This window comes from Trachurus japonicus, chromosome 5 (assembly GCF_045865225.1).
Source record: "Trachurus japonicus isolate A0001 chromosome 5, Traja_1.0".
Taxonomy (NCBI): Eukaryota; Metazoa; Chordata; class Actinopteri; order Carangiformes; family Carangidae; genus Trachurus; species Trachurus japonicus.
The window spans coordinates 26,977,793-26,996,899 of NC_140911.1; the positions used below are offsets into that span (position 1 = coordinate 26,977,793).

Consider the following 19,107-nt stretch of genomic DNA (forward strand, 5'->3'; position numbering starts at 1 on the left):
TGTTTTACCTGTGAGGGGATTAAAGGATCAATCACCCATTTCTTTAATGGCTGTCATGTTGCCACAATCCTCCATCCCCTGTGGCTGGTTCCAGTCAAATTCAGTTGGTTAAGTTTCTGTGGTTTGGTTTGCTCACAATATGTTTATCTCTGTTGGAAAATTAAATTGTTGTGAAAAGTGCTAAAAAATTCTTACTAATCTTCTCCACAGCCTCCAAATGGTTACTGCTGATGATGCGGCTGGACCAACCAACATCCCTCTAAATCTTCAATCTCAACTGAAGTTTGTTTTTAAGGTTTTCTAGAAATTTAGGCCTGTACATGATAATTTAAAGTGATCATAAGGGCAGGATTAATGAGAACGGCCAGTGGACGCGTACGGGCCGCTGCGCGTAAACTACAGCAACCCAGACGAAGCCACCGCCACGGGGATGCGCGCACAACTCTTCACTGTTTTACTTTTACTCTTTACGGGGTATTTTGGTGTTCCCACACAAACGCGATGACGCTTATTCATCGCGCGTCGAGATTATAAAGTAAAAGTCAATGCAAACACGCGAATTATTCGCGTCATCGAGCGCCGTGCGATGCGAATGGACGCGAGGATGTAAGCGCGGCGCGAGGGACGCGTTGGCCGCGAAAAAATCGCCTCCATCGCGGCGCCTCCGGACGCGATGATGAACGCTTTCAATCAATCGCTTCGAGTTGAAATTAATTGAACTTTTTTTTTTTTGCGGCGATATTCGCGTGAAGACGCGCCCAGCGACAGCCCAAACAGCTTGGAGATCGTCACCCGACGTGCTGACGTACGGACGTACTACTGGTGTTTCCCTTGGCAGTTTTAGTTCAGAGCGAGCCTCTTGAACAATATAGAAGTTTTCTGGTTTAGGTTTAGTTTTATTATTCTGATCCCCATTCACCTGCTGCAAAGCCACCAGCTCTTCACTGTTGCTTTTTTTCCGGTGCTTGTTACTAAACGTTTCTTATTTGGAGATCTCGGACCTGAAAGCCTCGATTAATCACTGCATGGTTTTCAACCATGCGGTGCACTTGCGATCCGCCGCCACCTTCCCCAAAGCACTCAACAGGCGGTCAGACACACAGTAAGTTCACTGAGCCGATCACCTCCTCCTCCCTGCAGCCAGAGACCCACAACCGCGATGTTACTCTCCCATCTAACAGGGACAGGAACATGTGCAGCAATAGTGGTTATCTCTGCCTGAGAATGAAATAGTGGTGAGAAATTGTAAGTTGTTTGGCGGCGCGTTCGTCGCGCGAACCGCCGATGCCGCGACGAGCCGTTTTTTGCATAATTGGACCGAGCCGTCCAAAACTGGAGTTGAAGCGGTCTAGCAGCGACGCGATATCATTTGACGCGCGATTCAATCGCGTTCATCGCGTTTGGTGGGAACACACCCTGTTACAGTCTTTCCGATCTGGGGAGGGAGGGGGGGTATTTTATTGGTAGGTTCTCTCTCTCTCTCTCTCTCTCACACACACACACACACAACACACACACACACAGACAACAGGACAGACAGGACACACACACACACACACACACGCACACACCACTCACACACCTGCCTCTTCACTGTTGACTGCAGCAGGGGTCTGCTGTCTGTTCTCCTCGGAGCTCCTCTGCAAGGATCTGGTATGGGCTCCTAACTTCCTACAGGCCGGTTACTGAAAATTAACGCGCCGGGTCCGTAGGTCGTGGGCCGCATCTGTCAGGGTCCGCGGTCCCATGGAAAACCAATCAACACCGGACAAATTCATGATTTACATTAAAAAAAAAAAAAAAAAACGACGCGTCCGCGGACACGCCGGCCAGGACGTGAAAATTAAGGTGGACGTGTCCGGGCAAAAGAGGACGTTTGTCCACCTGCCTGATAACGTTATTTAAAAGTTTATAAACGTCGGCTTTTAACCACTAGCTGCGGCTAATGGGCTAATAATTAACAGTAAGTGAAGAGGGAGAGGGGGTGTTAAGTTAGTTGAAAAACGAGGAGGATCTGGTCTGCTGCATGCTGTGCGTGCGTGTGTGAAGGGAGGGGGAGAGAGAGTGGGGGGGGGGGGGGGGGGGGGGGGGGGGAGGGGAGGGGGGAGGGGGGGGGGGGGGGGAGGGGGGGGGGGGGGGGGGGGGGGGGGGGGGGGGGGGGGGGGGGGGGGGGGGGGGGGGGGGGGGGGGGGGGTGGGGGGGGGGGGGGGGGGGGGGGGGGGGGGGGGGGGGGGGGGGGGGGGGGGGGGGGGGGGGGGGGGCTTTTAACATGCTTGCATTTGTGATGGGTCGTTGGCTGGATGTAACAGTAGGCCTTAATTTGGATCCACCCGTTGGTTCAGAGCGATTGATATAATGAGGGAGTGTCCGCCACGTCTGTTACTGATCAATCTTGGCGCTGCCGCGGTTTGCCCCCTCCTTCATGTCTCCGTTCCATTGATCCATTGGAAGGGCTGTCGTGGACGCGTGACTCCGGTCCGCCGACCATCGCGCGAAAATTCACCCCTCTGAAATTGCAGCGCATTTTGCAGCACAGACCCCGTTCAGGGCAATCGCGAGATAACGCGGATGGGCCTCGATCTTTTTGGTTTTGAACGCTACCTACAACCCTTTAATATATTTAAAAAACGTAAAACGCTATGGGTTTAATTTCCGGTATTTTCTCACAAATCCTGCCCTTAAGATCCTTTGAAAGAAAAATAAATCTGTTCAAACAGTAATCTTTTTGTATAATCTATTGTAATCTTTCTGCTACATCTAAAAGTACTGCCGGTATGGAGCCACCTATTGCCATTCTCAATATTAACATTAACATTCAGAAGAACAAAAATCAAAGTTAGAAAGAAAAAATGACCAAGTGCAATTAGACAGCTTTAAGTGGTTTAGACTCTAATTAGTAATGAAATATCTGCTCGCCATCATGTTGATAGAGGGTACAATTAAAATATGCAAGGGTTGCATACGGTAAGCTGGTTTATGAATATTTATGATCACCCTGTGGAGGCAGGGTCCACCAATTTATCCTGCTTAGGCCCCCAAGAAGTACAGGGCCGGCCCAGCAAACATATACCAGAGTTGAATCCTTAACGTAAAGGCACCTCAGCAGTGAAAAAAGGACATATAAGTGGCATTATAAACAGTCACCGCAGAGCTATCAAAAGGGTCCTCGCCACAGGTTTTCACCTACTGAGTGGAAGTAATTAATGTGGTTGGGTAATAGTGGGTTAGGGGAGCAGACTCACTGAATTGTGAGTATAAACAACCAGGGCCAAAACACAAAAAGAAAGAAACTAACAATCCCAACCACAGGTTTCAACTGAGGCTAGAAAAAACTGGCGCTAAATTTAAAACAGCGACCAATGTCAATATGAAGCGACAGGAAAAGAAAAAGCAAATGTAAAAAAAACTGTGGGCGATAGGCCAATTTTTCATGAACCTTGCATTGAGAGTTCTATATGTTATCAGTTCTATGTGTTTGTCGTATTGTAAGTGAATGATAATTTGAGAATCACATTATGGAACAAATATACAGGCAGATCATCAAGTGAAAAAAGGGCAGTTCCTTATTTATTTATTTAATTATTTTTCTTGGTTGTGTGATGGTGCATGAAGGAAAAAAGCCTCAAGCACGCCACAGTGTTTTGCCTCTTCCTTCATCCCATGCACAGATAAGACGTTCATGCAGCAGCTAGCCAGCTGTTACTGATTACTACTTCGGTGACGCAGTAGAAGTGTGTACCATGGGGTTGGTCAGTGCACGTGTTCTCAGTCACCTTTTCTTCTTTTTTCAGGTTTAGGTGTTCAAGTGCATTGTCTGGGTGAAGATAGCGAGTCCTTTTGGATTATTGTAAGTTTTACCGTCCCGTCCGCCTCCATCTGCATTGTCTTTTCTGCAATTCTCATACTGGGTGAAACAAACTGATAGACCAGTCTCATGAGACACGTCAGGCTTGCGGATGATGCCCTTCTTGTTAGTACTGACGTATGGAGCGGCTCAGTTTGTCATAGATTCATGGCTTGCATGTCAGGTTTTTCGGAGTCCCCACAGTCTCACGCTACGGGAGCTGGAGTCTTTCAATTTTAAAAATACCTGGTGGAGTGACAGGAAATTTGGACATTTGTTACAACAGAAAACATAAACGCATAGAAGAACAAAATTGCTGGTTCATAGTCTGCTTCTAAGAGAGCGTTCACATTGGGAGACAACTCACCACTTCTGTGCAAAGTGTGTTTACATTCAATTGTTTTAAACAAATTGCTACTATATTTTAAGTACTAAAAATGCACCCCCCACCCCCCCCCCCCCCCCACACTATTGGGGATTTGTGCCTTTTTCTTTTTTAATTTGTATCAGTTGATGTGGTGAACCTTGCTGCTTTAATTTCATGTCCTACAGTTTACATACAACCAATCTGAAAGTCTTGTTTTCTAGGCCACCTGGCACACTTCACCTCGGTCCAAACATGACATTGTCTTTTTTTTCTCTGTTTGTGTTCTGATGACGTCGCCCTCATTAGGTTACTGTAGGTGTGGTTTAGAAACTCTTTGAATACTGGCTTGCCCGTCATTGACATCATGTCTGGACCTATTCGCCTGATTAATAATCCAAAAATGGGGCAAAGAGGTGGTGCTGTGTGGAGCTTGCATGCCAGGAAATATTTAGGGCTGAAGTTAAAGTTTAAAACACTGAATTAAAAACCTACCATAAAAAACTGGGGAAAATACTCTTTAGGTTCGTCAATATGAGTGATCATTTATCAACACTGAGTTTGTGATTATATCAGTCACAACCACAATGCAAATAAAAGCAGAGGAGAAAGTCGCCAGACAGTGATTCCACAGTTTTTTATCTTAAGTGTAGCCTATTACGAATTTTTAGGACAATGCGGGAATAAAAACTATTTTTCTTTTAATTTCATGTGTCTGTGCTGTTTTTACTTTTCATTGCATTTCCTTGGAGAATCAAAGAAAGAATCAATTGGATCATAGGAGTTTGAAAGAGCTTAAAAGGGGTTGGTCTGCATGTGAACATGTAACAGTCCAAACTTTTTTTATTACCTTTTTTTACCTTTGTTGAGGCCAGCGAATGCATCGTCCATAGCTGTGTATGGTATTGAGCAGGGCAGCTCTCTGAGGAACTGCCACAATGAATTTGGGCTGACCTGAACAGGACGAATCTGTCCTCAGACCAAAGCTCCTCGCTGCTTCCTGCGCAACAAAAACAACCAACATGTGGTGGTGAATGTCCACTTGTGTTTAGTGATTTGGTCAACTGATAAAAACAGGGTTTACACACTAAAAATACTGAAAAATGCAAATCTTGATTCTGCATCCATTATGATTTATTGTAGTTTGAAAAAAACAACCTTACCAGTGCTTTTGGTATCTACAGCTGCAAATCTCTCCTTCATCCAGGCAGCTGGAATCCAAGGTAAATATTTAATCTGAGAACAAGTTTTTATTCTATATAAGGAATTAATGGTATACTTCTCAACACCCACTTCAACAGTTATGTAAAAATACTAAGATAGAAATGCTAAACAATTAGGCAAGTCGGTGGGCGGTGCTGCGGTCTATGATGAACTCAAGTATAAATTAACCCGCCCCCCCCCCCCCCCCTTACCTGACTTCCATATGTCCAGGTGGGCGTGCAAGCAATGTCTCCAACACTCTATGCGGCGAGCGCTGGCGAAACTCCCTCCTCGCTCATGGCACAAAGGGTCCGTTTCCGGTCCAGCTCCTGGAAGGATCTTTCCGGCATGCTGGCGGCAAACCTGTATAGGATGTATCATATCCACAGCGAATCCATTTCTGCACAATTCCCTGTGTACCACTCTATAGGGTCAGAGAAGAAAAAAAAGAGATATGGAATGACGGTGAGAAAGATTCCCAGCTGCCACTGCAATAAAAATTAGCCGAATTAGGACCTATTGTCATATTGAGTCACAGTTAATCGGTTGAATTCCCAGTTTACTGGTTTTAATTCTGGTACTCACTCACACGGTGGTCATTTTTTATGGCAGCACACTACTAAACAGCAGAACAGATGACTGAGCGGTAGTATTGGTTTTATGACAGCCAGAAACAATTCATAATGCTTTTCCTGTGTTTGTTTTGTGCGCATAAGAAGACCCTCGCCCTTAAAGACTGTGTTATACAACGTCTTACTGGCAGGAAAGGAAAGAACCATCACTTGTCCCACACCCAAGAAATCCTCATGCAAAGGTCAGGATTAAAACATATCCATTGGAAGTCAGGCAAACCCACAGCATGCGTCAGTAAAGGACAAGATTTAAGATGATCTGTACATCTAGGCCTGCACTGGTTCCACAACAAATAATCAGTTGATTCTGTGAGGAAGCAACCACCAGCAGCTTAAGCATCTGTGAATCCATATTCCTAGATCTGCAAATAACGGGCAACACTTGCTAGGGTCATAGAAAGATGTCCTTGTTTGCTTTAAAGATTTTTGTATCTTTGTCATGTATACGTCTGGACGCTGTAACACCCAGCAAGTGGATGACAAAACTGCAGAAGCAGTGTGCGTAGTGGTGGACAGTAATTGGAGTAAAAATTTACTTGAGTACTGTACTTAATGTACGTATCCAGAGGATGTTGGTACTTTACTTGGAGTATTAGAATTTCTTTGGCTACTTATTTACTCTTACTCAGAGATGGGCAAAATGTACCCAGATTCTATTACTCGAGTAGGAGAAGTAAAATGTACCTGTGTTAAAAAAACGACTTAAGTAAAAATTGAAAAGTACTGATCCAATTATCTCTACTAAGTAATAAGTAAAAAGTACAGGCTCTGAAATTTACTCAAACAGTATTATTAAGTAATTAAAAATGTATTTCCATTGCCACGATTCACACTGCCAAAGCAAATAACTCACGACAAAATGTCATCTTGCAATCCATTTCAAATCAATGTTATTGTTCACATAGCCTAAGTTTACCTGCCGGACACAAAATGTATCCTAATGTACTTCCACTATGGTGCATCGTATGCTTTTGTTAATTGTACACAGAGGTGGGCAAAAAGTACTCATATTTCTGTACTTAAAGCAGATAGTAAGCGACCCGGTCGTTTTGGGCTAATGCTGCGTTCCAGGGCAGTCTTTGAAACAAACACTTAACGACTTTGTAGCTTCCAGTCATACCCAACTCGTGTTTTTTCCGACCCAATGTTTTAACCTGTGAAAGTCCACTATAACGGCCACTGAGAACTCGTAACTTCTCGACCCTTAACTCGTCGACCAGATCGAACTGAAACAACTTCACAGGTCTGAAAAAATAACAGTTACGAGTTGGCATTGCACGCATCCATAAACGTCTTGTCCCGCTGATGGACAGTTAGCAGCCCCCGCCCCTCCAATACAAGGATCTAATTTGGTTTCCCTCGTCCCCACGTCACCACATTCAGGCGCATCCCTTGGCTGCACACACAGATAGGACTGCCCCCTTATGCCGTTTTCCATCTCCTCCATTGGATAAGAACTTGTAGGATACAGAAAAGTTTTTTTCTCCTGGGCGCAGAGCAAGAGTGACTGAACAGGGACCCGTGTTTCCGGGTCCACCCAAAACACTCAATGTAAGTGATTTGCAGATCGGAAAGATTATAACCTATTTAAAGTTCATATTAACACAAAAAATATCGCTTACATCTGCTTTAAGTAAAAGTAAGAAAATGTACAGGCCGTTAACCTACATCTATTTGATAATTATTTTGTTAAAACAACAAAATTGTTCAAGACAGAATTTTATCAAGATTGAACTGATCAGAGGCAGTGTTTCCCAACGTTTGGGCCGCCACAGACTTTTCCACAAATAATAAAACAATAAGAAATTGTTAAAAACAGCGTTTCACACCAACCCTCATCTCTGCCAGTCAGTCCACCTGCCGTTCTCTCTCGCACCCGACAACAATACACGTAATATAACATGTATAAAAGAAACGAAAGGATAAAAAAAAAAAAAAAAACGAGTAAAAAAAAATAAAAATAATAAAAAAGAGAAAAAATCAAAGCATAAGCTGGGGGGGGGGAGAGGGCGCACCAGACGCGCGCGTGCACGTACATCACAGTACTACAGGGCGCATGGGACCAGGTTGCGCTTTGGCCGCTCGTAACGATAAATGCGCTATATTAGCGCCAGATTGTACAGTGTTCAACCCCCCCTACTCGGATAGGTCCGACCAACCATACCGCTATCCCTTTCCTCCATTGCCTGGCTAAGCCTTCCATTCGCTGCTACAGTTACAATGTTGGTAAACATCAGTTCTCTCTCTAACCGCCCCCTAATCCCTTCCTCCCGCTTCCCTCTTCTTCTCCCTCCTTTCCACTCTAGTTTTATCGTCACGTTTTTTACCGGTGCTTTTACGTCGTCGCTTGTCCAAAAAAAAAAAAGTAACCAAGCCTGTTTTTTACAATGTAAGGAGTAGAAAGTACTAATTTTTTATTTATTTTTTGGCCGGTATAAATGTTAGGGAGTAAAAGTAAAAAAGTCGTTCCAGAAAAATAAATACTCAAGATAATAGTACAGATACCATTAAAAATCTACTTAAGTAGCTACAGTAACGAAGTATTTGTACTTCGTTACTTGCCACCTCTGCTCTTACTTGAATACATTTCCAAGACAAATATTTTTACTTTTACTCAAGTTAATTTCTAGGAAGGCTGAAAAGTACTCGTTACTTTCAGGTCTGCTCTTTTTTTAAAATACTACTGGACACAAGTTGTGTTTGTCAAAGAAGGAAACCCTAACCCCTAAAAGCAGCACATCAGTGCAGCTGCTTTCAAAGACTTAAAGGGACAATGAGGAGTTTCTATTTGGTTATAAAAAAGTCTCACGTTAATGTGGATGAATCTCCGCTACCCACACTTGTTAATCGCTCCATTTTCGATAAATATATCGTTTTGTCTCTATCGTTATTTTGTTATTATTAGTGGTGGTGGAAATGCTGGTCGAGCCGACCAGCGTTTCTTTACTTTCGGTTTCGTGGCGAGTCATGAGAATAATGCCGCCGAATCGCCGTTTATGGTCGGAACTACGACGGTATCTGATCGTCTTCCAACCTCTGACTTTAATTCTTGATGAATGAAAACATGAGTCTGTCTTGCACCGGTCTAAGAATTCTACGGTGCGCGGAGGCTCATAAATGTAGTATGAAAACACTTTGCTTTTCCAAAACTCCTCGTTGTCCCTTTAATTCTCAGAAACAAGAGTTAAAAGGTCCTTAAATTCATTTAGAAATAATTATAGTAATTCATTGATGTGAAAAATAAGAAATTTACTCTTACTCTTACTCTTACTTAAAGTAAATTTAAAAGCATGTACTTTTGGATACTTAAGTACCTTTAAAAGCAATACTTTTTTACTCTTACTCGAGTAACATGTCGACTGAGCTACTTCTACTTGTAATGGAGTAAATTTTGACCAGTAGTATTTGTACTCTTAATCAAGTACTGGGGTGGAGTACTCTGTCCATCTCTGCAGTGTGTTGGACGTGACGGCAGCCTACCTGGGGTGATGTTGAGCAGTTTGCAGGCCGTCTCGATGTCCTTCAGCACTTCTCCCACCACCATGCTCTGCACCTGCTCCAGAGAGCGCTCCTCCTCCTGGCCCTCCAGCCCCGGAGAGAGGCCCTGCTCCTGGCTGTCGATGACGGGACACTGCTCCGGTTCTTCCCGGGGGCCCATGTGGTGGCTCATGGGTACGGCCAGTGTCGGGGAGGCCTCTGAAACTTTCACGAGCCACGTCGCGTCCTCGGTGAGAAGCATGTCGAAGCAGGAGAGGTAGAGGCCCGGCACGCCACGCTCCAGAGCTTCTACATTTGGCTTGGTCTCCTCCATGTCCCACGGCTCTGCAGAGCCTCTGTTCCGCTCCAAAATGGAGAGGGAGTCCTCTGTCATCCCAAGCCGGGACCCGTACACTGTGTCCTCTGATAAACTGCCCACTGAGTTTGACATAACTGGCACCTGAAAACAAAGAACACAAACATCATGAGGCTTTTTCTCACCTTTCAACATTGTAAAATGATAGTTGAAATAGAGAAGAGTCAAATTATTCAAAATTCTGTAACAGTGAACAACATTCAACAAAACCTCATAGTGATAAAGTTCAAATTATTCCATGACATAAGACAAAAAGATGATACCTTTACCCACAGATCCTTTCTTACAGTTCTACAGCAGCTAAACCAGCATTAGTTTTGGCTCCATCAGAGCAGAACTCCTTTTCCTCATGTGTTATGAGCTGAACTCTGGTGAGACCGTGCTGTTGTTGCTCTATAAGAACCCCAAGACTAATGGAGATACCAGGGAAGTGACTCTCAACAGAGTTAAAACACACACAGCGCTGACAGGCATGGGGCAAAATGGATTTGACTGAGTCTCTTATTTGTGGGTCAGTGGCCCAGAATGGCTGATGTCTTGGGGGTAGGTGACTGGTATTGAGACCTGAAGCAGCTCTGCCGCCTGCCTCGGCTTTCAAGGTGCCGTCTCTGCAGCCCTATGTCTCCACTGTCAGCTGGAGATTTTAATCAAGTGGAAGTTAGATAATGTGGAGAGGAGTTTGTGCAAAAAAGACAGAGGAAGAAAAAAAGTGTCTGTTTTATGAGGAGTGGACAGATAAGTGCAGCAGCTTTTTCATCACAGGAAATTGCCATCATAAGTTTTCATTTATGGACGTCAGCTGTGGCACAAGTTTTATAATCTCAGGGTGAATCCACATATGGCACGCATAATGTTCTTCTGCCACAGCTGGCATATGGGAAGGCACACTGCCGTCAAACACACACACACACACACACACACCAGGTTATCAGTGGTTGTAGAGGATGCCACCGTAAAGGAAGTGTGCTCCCACACAGCACATGTTCAAGGAGAGTCACGACTTTGTTTGTCAAGACAGAAAGAAATTAGAGACTCATAAAATTTGTCCATGAGTGACTACACCCATCTGCCAGAATCATCTGAGTGTCAGGGACATTTAATCTTATTCTAATAAAAACGTGTGTGTGTACAATGCTGACAAATGAGAACAGGCTACAGTCTCCACCAATCAGGCACAACATTATGTAACATAACATTATGTCTAAGATTGTGTTGGTCCCCCTGTTGCTGCCAAATACACAACAAACTACACCTTTCGATCAGAACCAGCATGAACAACGTCTTCAGCCATTTGAACAGCAGCTGGTCTGTTGGGTCGGACCATACGGGCCAGCTTTCGCTCCCCAAGTGCATCAATGAGCCAGTGGCCGGTTCACCACGTGGACCACGTTTGATAGAGATACTATGGCAAGCGGATTAAACATTTAAAAGCTAAGTTTGACTATCCAGAATTAACATTGTAGATATCAACAACGTCTTTCTGACTAGTCGTAATTACATTTTGAATAGTTGGATTTTTTATTCAAGATATCTGTAATTCAGTTTTGCCTAGTCAAAAAGAACATTTCAGATATCCGCAACTACATTCTTCCTATCCACAATTGTGATTTCAGATATCCACAACTACGTTCTTCCTAGGACAAATGACGTCACTTTTGCCATTCATGTGTATGGGGTTTGTCATTACAGATATCTACAATTCAGTTGCAGATATCCGCAATGTGAATTACGGATATCTGTAACTGAATTAGTCATTTTGACTAGTCATAATTCCAGTTACAGATATCTACAATGTCATTTCGCCTGGTCAAAACTTAATTTAAGATATCCGAAAAGGGACATGTAGATATCTTTAATTGAGGTGAATTAAAGATATCTTGAACTGGAATTATGACTAGTCAGAATCAAGTTGTAGATATCTCAAACTGGAATTAGTACTAGTTGTAATTCAGTTACAGATATCTGTAATTCACATTGCGGATATCTGCAACTGAATTGTAGATATCTGTAATGACAAACCCCATACACATGAATGGCAAAAGTGACGTCATTTGTCCTAGGAAGAACGTAGTTGTGGATATCTGAAATCACAATTGTGGATAGGAAAAATGTAGTTGCAGATATCTGAAATGTTCTTTTTGACGAGGCAAAACTGAATTACAGATATCTACAACACATATCCAGTCTGGCTTTTAAATGTTAAAATGGCTTGCCATAAGCTGACCACTGCAGACCAGGAACAGCCCACAGGTCGTGTAGCCATCACAGTTTGGCTCTCGTCAAACTGGCTCAAATCCACAAAATGTTCACTTATCCTTCCCAGTAACAGGTGCCGTGATGAAGTGTTTTCCAGTGTTATTCACTTCATCTGTCCGTGGTCATGATGCCTGATCGGTGTATTTATTCCAGCTCCAAAAGGTGGTAGGATAATTTGACAGAAAAAGAAACTTTTACTCATGGAATAAACTTTTGCATTTTTGATGTAAGAGCACAAGCCCCTAATATGTTTTCTTCTATTTCATTCATTGTAAGGCGGTAAACAACGGTTAAACCAAACTTCTCCGATGATAAATGAAGTGATCTTCCCTGCCCCCCTCAGAAAAAGATTCCTCCTCTTTAGACTTTGGTCCTCAACCCCCCACTGTAAAACCTCTCCGCTTTTCCTTTTATCTCCAAATTTCTCGTAAACTATAACCCACCCTCCCTTTCTCTCCATCAGGAGTCAGATTAAAAGCCACTGGTATCCCAGCCTGGCTGCTGCGTGTTAACTCTGCTCTGTAACAGCTTGCACTAAGCCCATTAGCAAAGCAAATTTAGCCATATTACCTTCTTCCAAAAGGAAGAGGGGGCACAAGAAAAAGACACAAACACACACCCCCGGAGAGAGGGATTAAGACCCTGACTGATCTCTAAATGAGTTTGGTCAAGTCGCTGATATTCATTTCAGGAGCATTAGAGCTTGCTCCATTTGCTCAGCAAAGTCAGCCTTTGACACCGGAGGAAGAGGAGCCAGGACTGCAGGCATCCACACTGGGAACCATCTCCTCTACATGCTTGGTCTCATATAACACGAAGATGGTGATATTATTACTGACTGGAGCTGTGGTTACACCTTTTTGTTAATGTGTGAGTGTTTTTTCTGCAAAAAGTCTAAATGAATTTAATGAACTATGACCTTAAGTCAAAGAGATGCCTGAGATGCCACAAAACGTTCTCACCTCAGAACCTTTTGTCGTATAAGTTTCAGACTAAAACGTCCAATCTAGCTTTAAATTAACCTGTTGCCTCATTCATCACTGTTGCTGACACGGTTTTGTGACAGAAGTCGGCCAAGTGTTTAGGTTGAAGTTAATGAGTAGTGATTAAAACAACCAAAAGTGTTGAGCTGTAGAAAATGTGTGTTTAACCTGAAGGAAAAAGCTGAAAAAAGGAAAATGTCACATGTAGAGAAGATTTTTCCATTATCTGTCTAAAACTGAGCAAAATGTTTGAAGGGCTGTGCTCATCACAAAGAGAGAAGGAGTCTGTGTTGTTTGAGTCTGGAGTTAAAGGCGTGACTATTTGCCGTGTGAGCATTAAAGGGAGAATTTCTTTCCTTGTTATTGTTTCTCATGGGAAACTTAGATCATTGTTCCAAAAACAATGATGCGTGGAGCAACTTTCTAACTGTGACTATTACTGGGGATAAGGCCTGCCGGGTGCAGAAAGAGAATCAGGTGTTATTTTATGGCAGCACTGACATGTGCAGGTGCTTTTTTTCACATTATAAAATAGGTTTAGGTGAATCAGTTGTTTATTTTAGTTCATTTGCCAATTTTATGAAGTGCAAATACAGGTGGATTCAATGTTTTATCTCTGTGTTCTTTATGTTTCATTATATTCTTTATTTCCCCTTAGCAGGTTGTAAAACCTGCCAAGGAGTAGGCCTACTGGGGCACTGGATGATTCATTTCTACCGTTAGTCAGGTGCAGTGGCATAAGGCCAATATCTGTGGAAACGCTAAAAATATTTTTGCTGTTGGTTCTAATTAATTTTGACAGAGAGTGGTATTTGCCGATAAACTTCGTACAGCTGAGATTGGACCTGAAGATTGGGTCGGCCCAGATGGAAAAATAAAATAATACCTGTCACCTGATTGCTGGAGAGCAATCGCAGAGATAGTGAAGATATGGAGCCTAAGGCATGTGCTGGTGCAGCTGGAGCTAAACTGCTGATTGTGAGAAGATTAGAAAGAGCAGGTTTTCTAATAGGAGTTTTTTAAAGTTACTTCACAAAAATGTCAATAATCAGGGACACAGCAGAGGGAAATGTAACGTAAATTGGATTAAGTTTCCTACCACAGCCACTCACTCACTGTTTGGTTGTTTTACGTCTGATCATGATCCAGCAAATATTTGTATTAAGGTGAAAAGATTGAATGCAGTGGAAGCAGATTTGTTGTAAAAAATCATGTTATTACTGTAATGAAGCACTTAAATCCGCTGCCCACTGAAACACACTCTGAATATGGTGGCACACAACATCTGTGTGCACCAATAAGGAGGCCGCAGGCTTCCTCACATACCAACAAACACATTTCATCCTGATGCTCTTCTTCTGCAATGGTGCAAAGTGCCAAGAGGAAAATTAGCTCCATCAACTCAACCCCTGATGTTACCACAGCAGTTACTGGATGAAAATGTGCATTGATTTCAATCAAGTGGTTCAAGTGGTGTGAACTTGCACAACGTTGACCACAAAGAGACAGAATGTAAACACAGTCGGTGTAGAGAACATAAAGTGTGATATAGTTTATTCATAGTTTTGACAGCAGCGTGCGACAGTCATCACACTATAAATCTAATTGTCTTCCACACCCACTGTGGGCTTTGTGTTGACTATAAAGTTTTTTCTCACGAACAGCTGTTTACTTAATAGAAGAAGAAAAAGCTTTACTTAATTTCTTTACTTACCGAGCACTGCTGTTTCTATCACTACTGAAGCTAGTGCAGAGGGACCTTAAAGGTCCAGTGTGTAATATTTGGCAAAGTTTATTGGCAAAATCTGAATATATTACCCATTAATATATTTGTATATCGCTATTAAAAAAAATGTGTTTGCTTTTCCTAGCCTTAGAATTATTCTTTTATATCTACATATAGCATGGGTCTTGCTTTAGAGAGTGTCGCCATCTTGCGCCGCCATGTTTGTTCAGCAGCTGAACGGAAAAGGTTTTGCGCGCATATACGTATAAACCAACGAAGGGGGAAGAAAACAGAAGAGAGAGTGAGTTAGTAGTTAGTCGTCAGAGAATAGTGAGAAGTTTTTGAGTTATAACGACGCCTTGAAGAAGATTAAACAACTGAAAGGTTGGCCTTTTAACAATAAAAAATATTGCAAGTAAGAGGAAAGTGTGCGGGAGTTTCTTCCCTAAGTCCATATTGTTCTCCTCCGACGAAGACGCACCTTTCTGTCAACCGCTGTGCAAAAGTGTTTCCACTGAGTTATAAACCTAAAAGTTTGCGAATGGATCATCAACGCACAAGTTTTGCTGTCCTCGGAGACCACTGTCACTTTGCCAACAGGGGGGGTGATGTTGCGGTTCCCCCCCCAATGGTACTTTAAGTACTCGTACCGCTCAGAGAACATAGGCTATTATAACCTTCTGTACTTTGAATGCAGCGATGAATGAAGCTCTTGAAAAAACGAATACGCAAACAACTGTTAATTCCCATGTTGGCTATGTATCAACAGCAAAACAGCTCCTTTAAAGCTGTTGGTATGACTCAGTAAAGCTGAGTGTTGAACTTTTCTTTCAAGCTCTTTTTTTCTTGACAAAATTATTTTTGTTACTTTTTTGTGAAGTGAACACAACACTATGGACATCTTCCTGCAGAAAATGTGTGTGTATCCACATACTGAATCAAATGGTATTTTTCATGTGTATTCTCAAACATACGACCTTACTGAACTGAGTTAGGGTGAGAAAAGTAAAGGGTCAAAAAAAGTCGGGGTTTATTGCTGTTCTTATTTTTAAGGAAGATAGCCAAGCTTTCTTGTAAAGCAAGGTAAGGGCTTTTGTGTTGCTCTAAACTAACTCTCAAACTTCTTCTTATTTCAAAAAGGATTAAATGTGCACCATTGATCATAAAGGTGTGTTTTGTTTGTATTGTTACAGTATATTATTTTTTGAGCTTTTAATAGGGAGAGTGCTGCTTTCTCTCTGAGTCTAGAAGATGAAGTATTGATTACTCTGGGAAGAGTCTGGCTTTTTTTTTTTCATTTGAATTATTTTTTTAAACATTTAGTTGAGTCTCCCTTTACAACCTAAAATGTCCCGAAAATGGGTCGGTGCAGCCGTTATGATTTACCATAGCTAATATTTTTTTCAAATCTGTTTTTTATGTTCACGTCAGAGTCATGATGTTGATTAACTTGTACTGATTGAGAGGACAAAAACCTCACCCTCACGAAGAACATACTCTTATTTGAGACTCGTGAGTTGCTGCTATTGTAAATGTCCATCTTCAATTACAGTCATAGTCAAATATATCACCTTATCCTGCACAGATCTTATCATTGTGGTTCTTGGCATGAAACCAACTACAACCCCTCACTTGCACTTTATCTGACCACATTTGGATTATTGTTTTGTTTTTATCTTTCTGAGTGACAGTGAATGCACATACGAAAACAAGAAAAACAGGCAAGAGTTACTCAAATACAGGGCAAACACAAAGAAAATTTAAATTGATTAGAGCTTTCAATCCAAATCTCCCTTTCTCCTCCTCTTCATCCTTTTAGACTTTTCCAGATTATCATGCTTTTGTTTCGAATTCAAGTAAAAAGAGAACATTGCAAAACTTAATATAACACCTTAATACTCTTGTGATCTCAAAATCTTTTTTTTAATCAATTAAAATCCTTAATTTCTGTTCTAACACTGGTCTTGTATTGTTTTTGGTACTAAATAGTGAAGCTAATGTCAGTTCCTAACTGACAGTAATACCGACCAAATATCCTGGCTAAAAGCTCAATTACACCGATGATGCCCTTTAGATAAGATGATGGTGTTGTCATCATCACTGATTGATGACTGATCGACAAACTGGATATCTGGGCTGTTAGAATAGACACAATAATATGACAAATAAACACTGTATATCTTTCTATGGCCAAGTCAAGACATTTAATAAGTCAGCATCTTCTTACCGAGACAGTGATGCTCTGATGGCCCGAGGCGAAGATCTGACTGGATGACGGGAGCTGCGATTCAGCTCTGGTTCAGTTCAGGAAGCCTTCGGTCCTGTTTCCGATCAACTCGGCGAGAGTTGTCAGATGGGAGTGGGACGCCCGCTTGTTACCTGAGGAGAGAGGTGCAGCAGACAGAAGGCACCCTTAAATCTGTTTCCTCCCAGACGACTGTCACAGAGCCCCCAGCCCCAGGCCTTGGACCCTCCCAGGCTTTTTCGTAGAATTACAATTAACCTGAAAGTCACAGCCTAAAGCACAACTGCAAACTAAACTTTGTAGTGGAAGCACCTGCTGGGGGTGTGTACAAAGTGAGAGAGAGCCAGGGCAAGTGACTGGGTGAGTGAGTGCAAAGGAATTTCCAGCACCATTGACTGCAATTTATATTTATAGGGCAGTTGTGTTTACTTATGCACACAGCCCAGTGTGTGTGTGTGTGTGTGTGTGTGTGGGAGTCTAAAGTGCCATGTGCCTTGCAGATTAACTCAGACCTCCTCAAACACTACTAGTTGACCTCACAGCTTAGGTGACAGACAATTGAAAGCGATAAGGGAGTTAAGTGTTTTATCACTATGAAAGAAAACTTTATAAGAAAATAATGTTTTCCATCACCACTCCTGCTTCACAGTGGCTACGTAAGTCTTTTCCTTAGACATTGTCATTAATTTACCCATTTGCTCCACTAGAGCAAATAAAAACGCAAAAACTATAGTATCGTGTTAGAGTAAGACTTTATCACAAACACATGTATGCTGTAATGTCTCTCTGGTGACCACTGTTCATAACTGAGCACTAAAGTAGTTGAAATTACCTCCACCTCAACCAGCAACAACTTGCACTTTGATAATAATGGATATAGAATATTATGACTATAAAATCCTTTCCCCCTTTATTTTTACACCACGAATACACTTTGCTGATATTACTGTTTCCTTTGCTTAACTATGATTTTAAATGCCAAGACTATAACACAACTAGACAATTCGTGTTTGGAGTCTTTACACTTGACCACTGCACTGTGTCCACTTGCACATTCCTGCACAGCTCTGTGTATGTATTTTTATGATACTTTCTTCTTATTTGTGTCTTTATTAAAAATGTGATTGTGTGTTTGTATTTGTATTTCTACAAAGTAACATATTTTTTCTTGTTCTTTGCACAAATGTAATAAAAATATATAATGTCATATAGTCAAATCCGCTATATGTTTAATAACTACTCATAATAGCTCATCCACACACGGCCACATCATGACTTTCACTCAGAGGACCGAACCCTCATCTGTTCTGATATTTCTTTTCCTCATTCTGCATAAAAATACATTCACAGTTGCCCACTGTTTACAGTAGAACTGCTTTAAGAAGTGATATCAATGAGGCCACTGCACTGGAGGAACAATTCAGGTGGTAGCTAAACTGTGTTTTCAGACAATGACAAGGATCTGAATTATTTTATGATGAACTTAAAAACTGAACTTATCCTCTACTCCCTCCCTCACATAAAGGCTGCATTATTTTTGGTTTTTACTTTCATTGGATTATAATCATTCCAGCAGCAGAACTAAGATCCACTGCAGTCTAATTTTACTGTCATTTTTATTTACTATGATTTGATATTTTTTAATGTATGATCAGTGCTGCTGTCTGGAAGGCCTTGAACCTGAGTCCTGAGCCAAAACCCCTGTGGGTGTGCCAGGCTTTTAATATTGTGGCTGATGGAGGTGGAGATAAATATAACTGTTTTACTGTTGGGAACATTTACAATCCACACTTAATAGTAATTATGCCTCTTTCCTTGTAGTTAATCATATGATACCCTCTAAAATATGGTGTAGAAAAATGTACAACTACCTCAGATCAACTAACAGAATCTCTATGCTGCTACTGTACCTTCCTTCACTGGCAGTAATTACTGAGCCCCTGTTGACAGGTCATATAGGTGATATAGTTGTATCCCTCATGTAGTTGTTACTGTTTTGTT

The 19,107-nt window shown here is 42.0% G+C and overlaps 1 protein-coding gene across 1 annotated transcript; it reads right to left on the minus strand.

Annotated features, from left to right (window-relative positions):
- Window positions 1–1,162: 1,162 nt before the first annotated feature.
- On the minus strand, window positions 1,163–17,199 carry spdef (SAM pointed domain containing ets transcription factor). Its single transcript, XM_085777847.1, is given in 14 exon segments — window positions 1,163–1,174; window positions 3,859–3,936; window positions 3,938–3,973; window positions 3,975–4,007; window positions 4,010–4,071; window positions 4,409–4,428; window positions 5,069–5,181; window positions 5,183–5,208; window positions 5,372–5,419; window positions 5,624–5,672; window positions 5,674–5,697; window positions 5,699–5,847; window positions 9,527–9,980; window positions 17,089–17,199. Coding segments are annotated over 13 exon segments (1,095 nt in total). The 5' UTR covers window positions 9,972–9,980; window positions 17,089–17,199.
- Window positions 17,200–19,107: the final 1,908 nt, after the last annotated feature.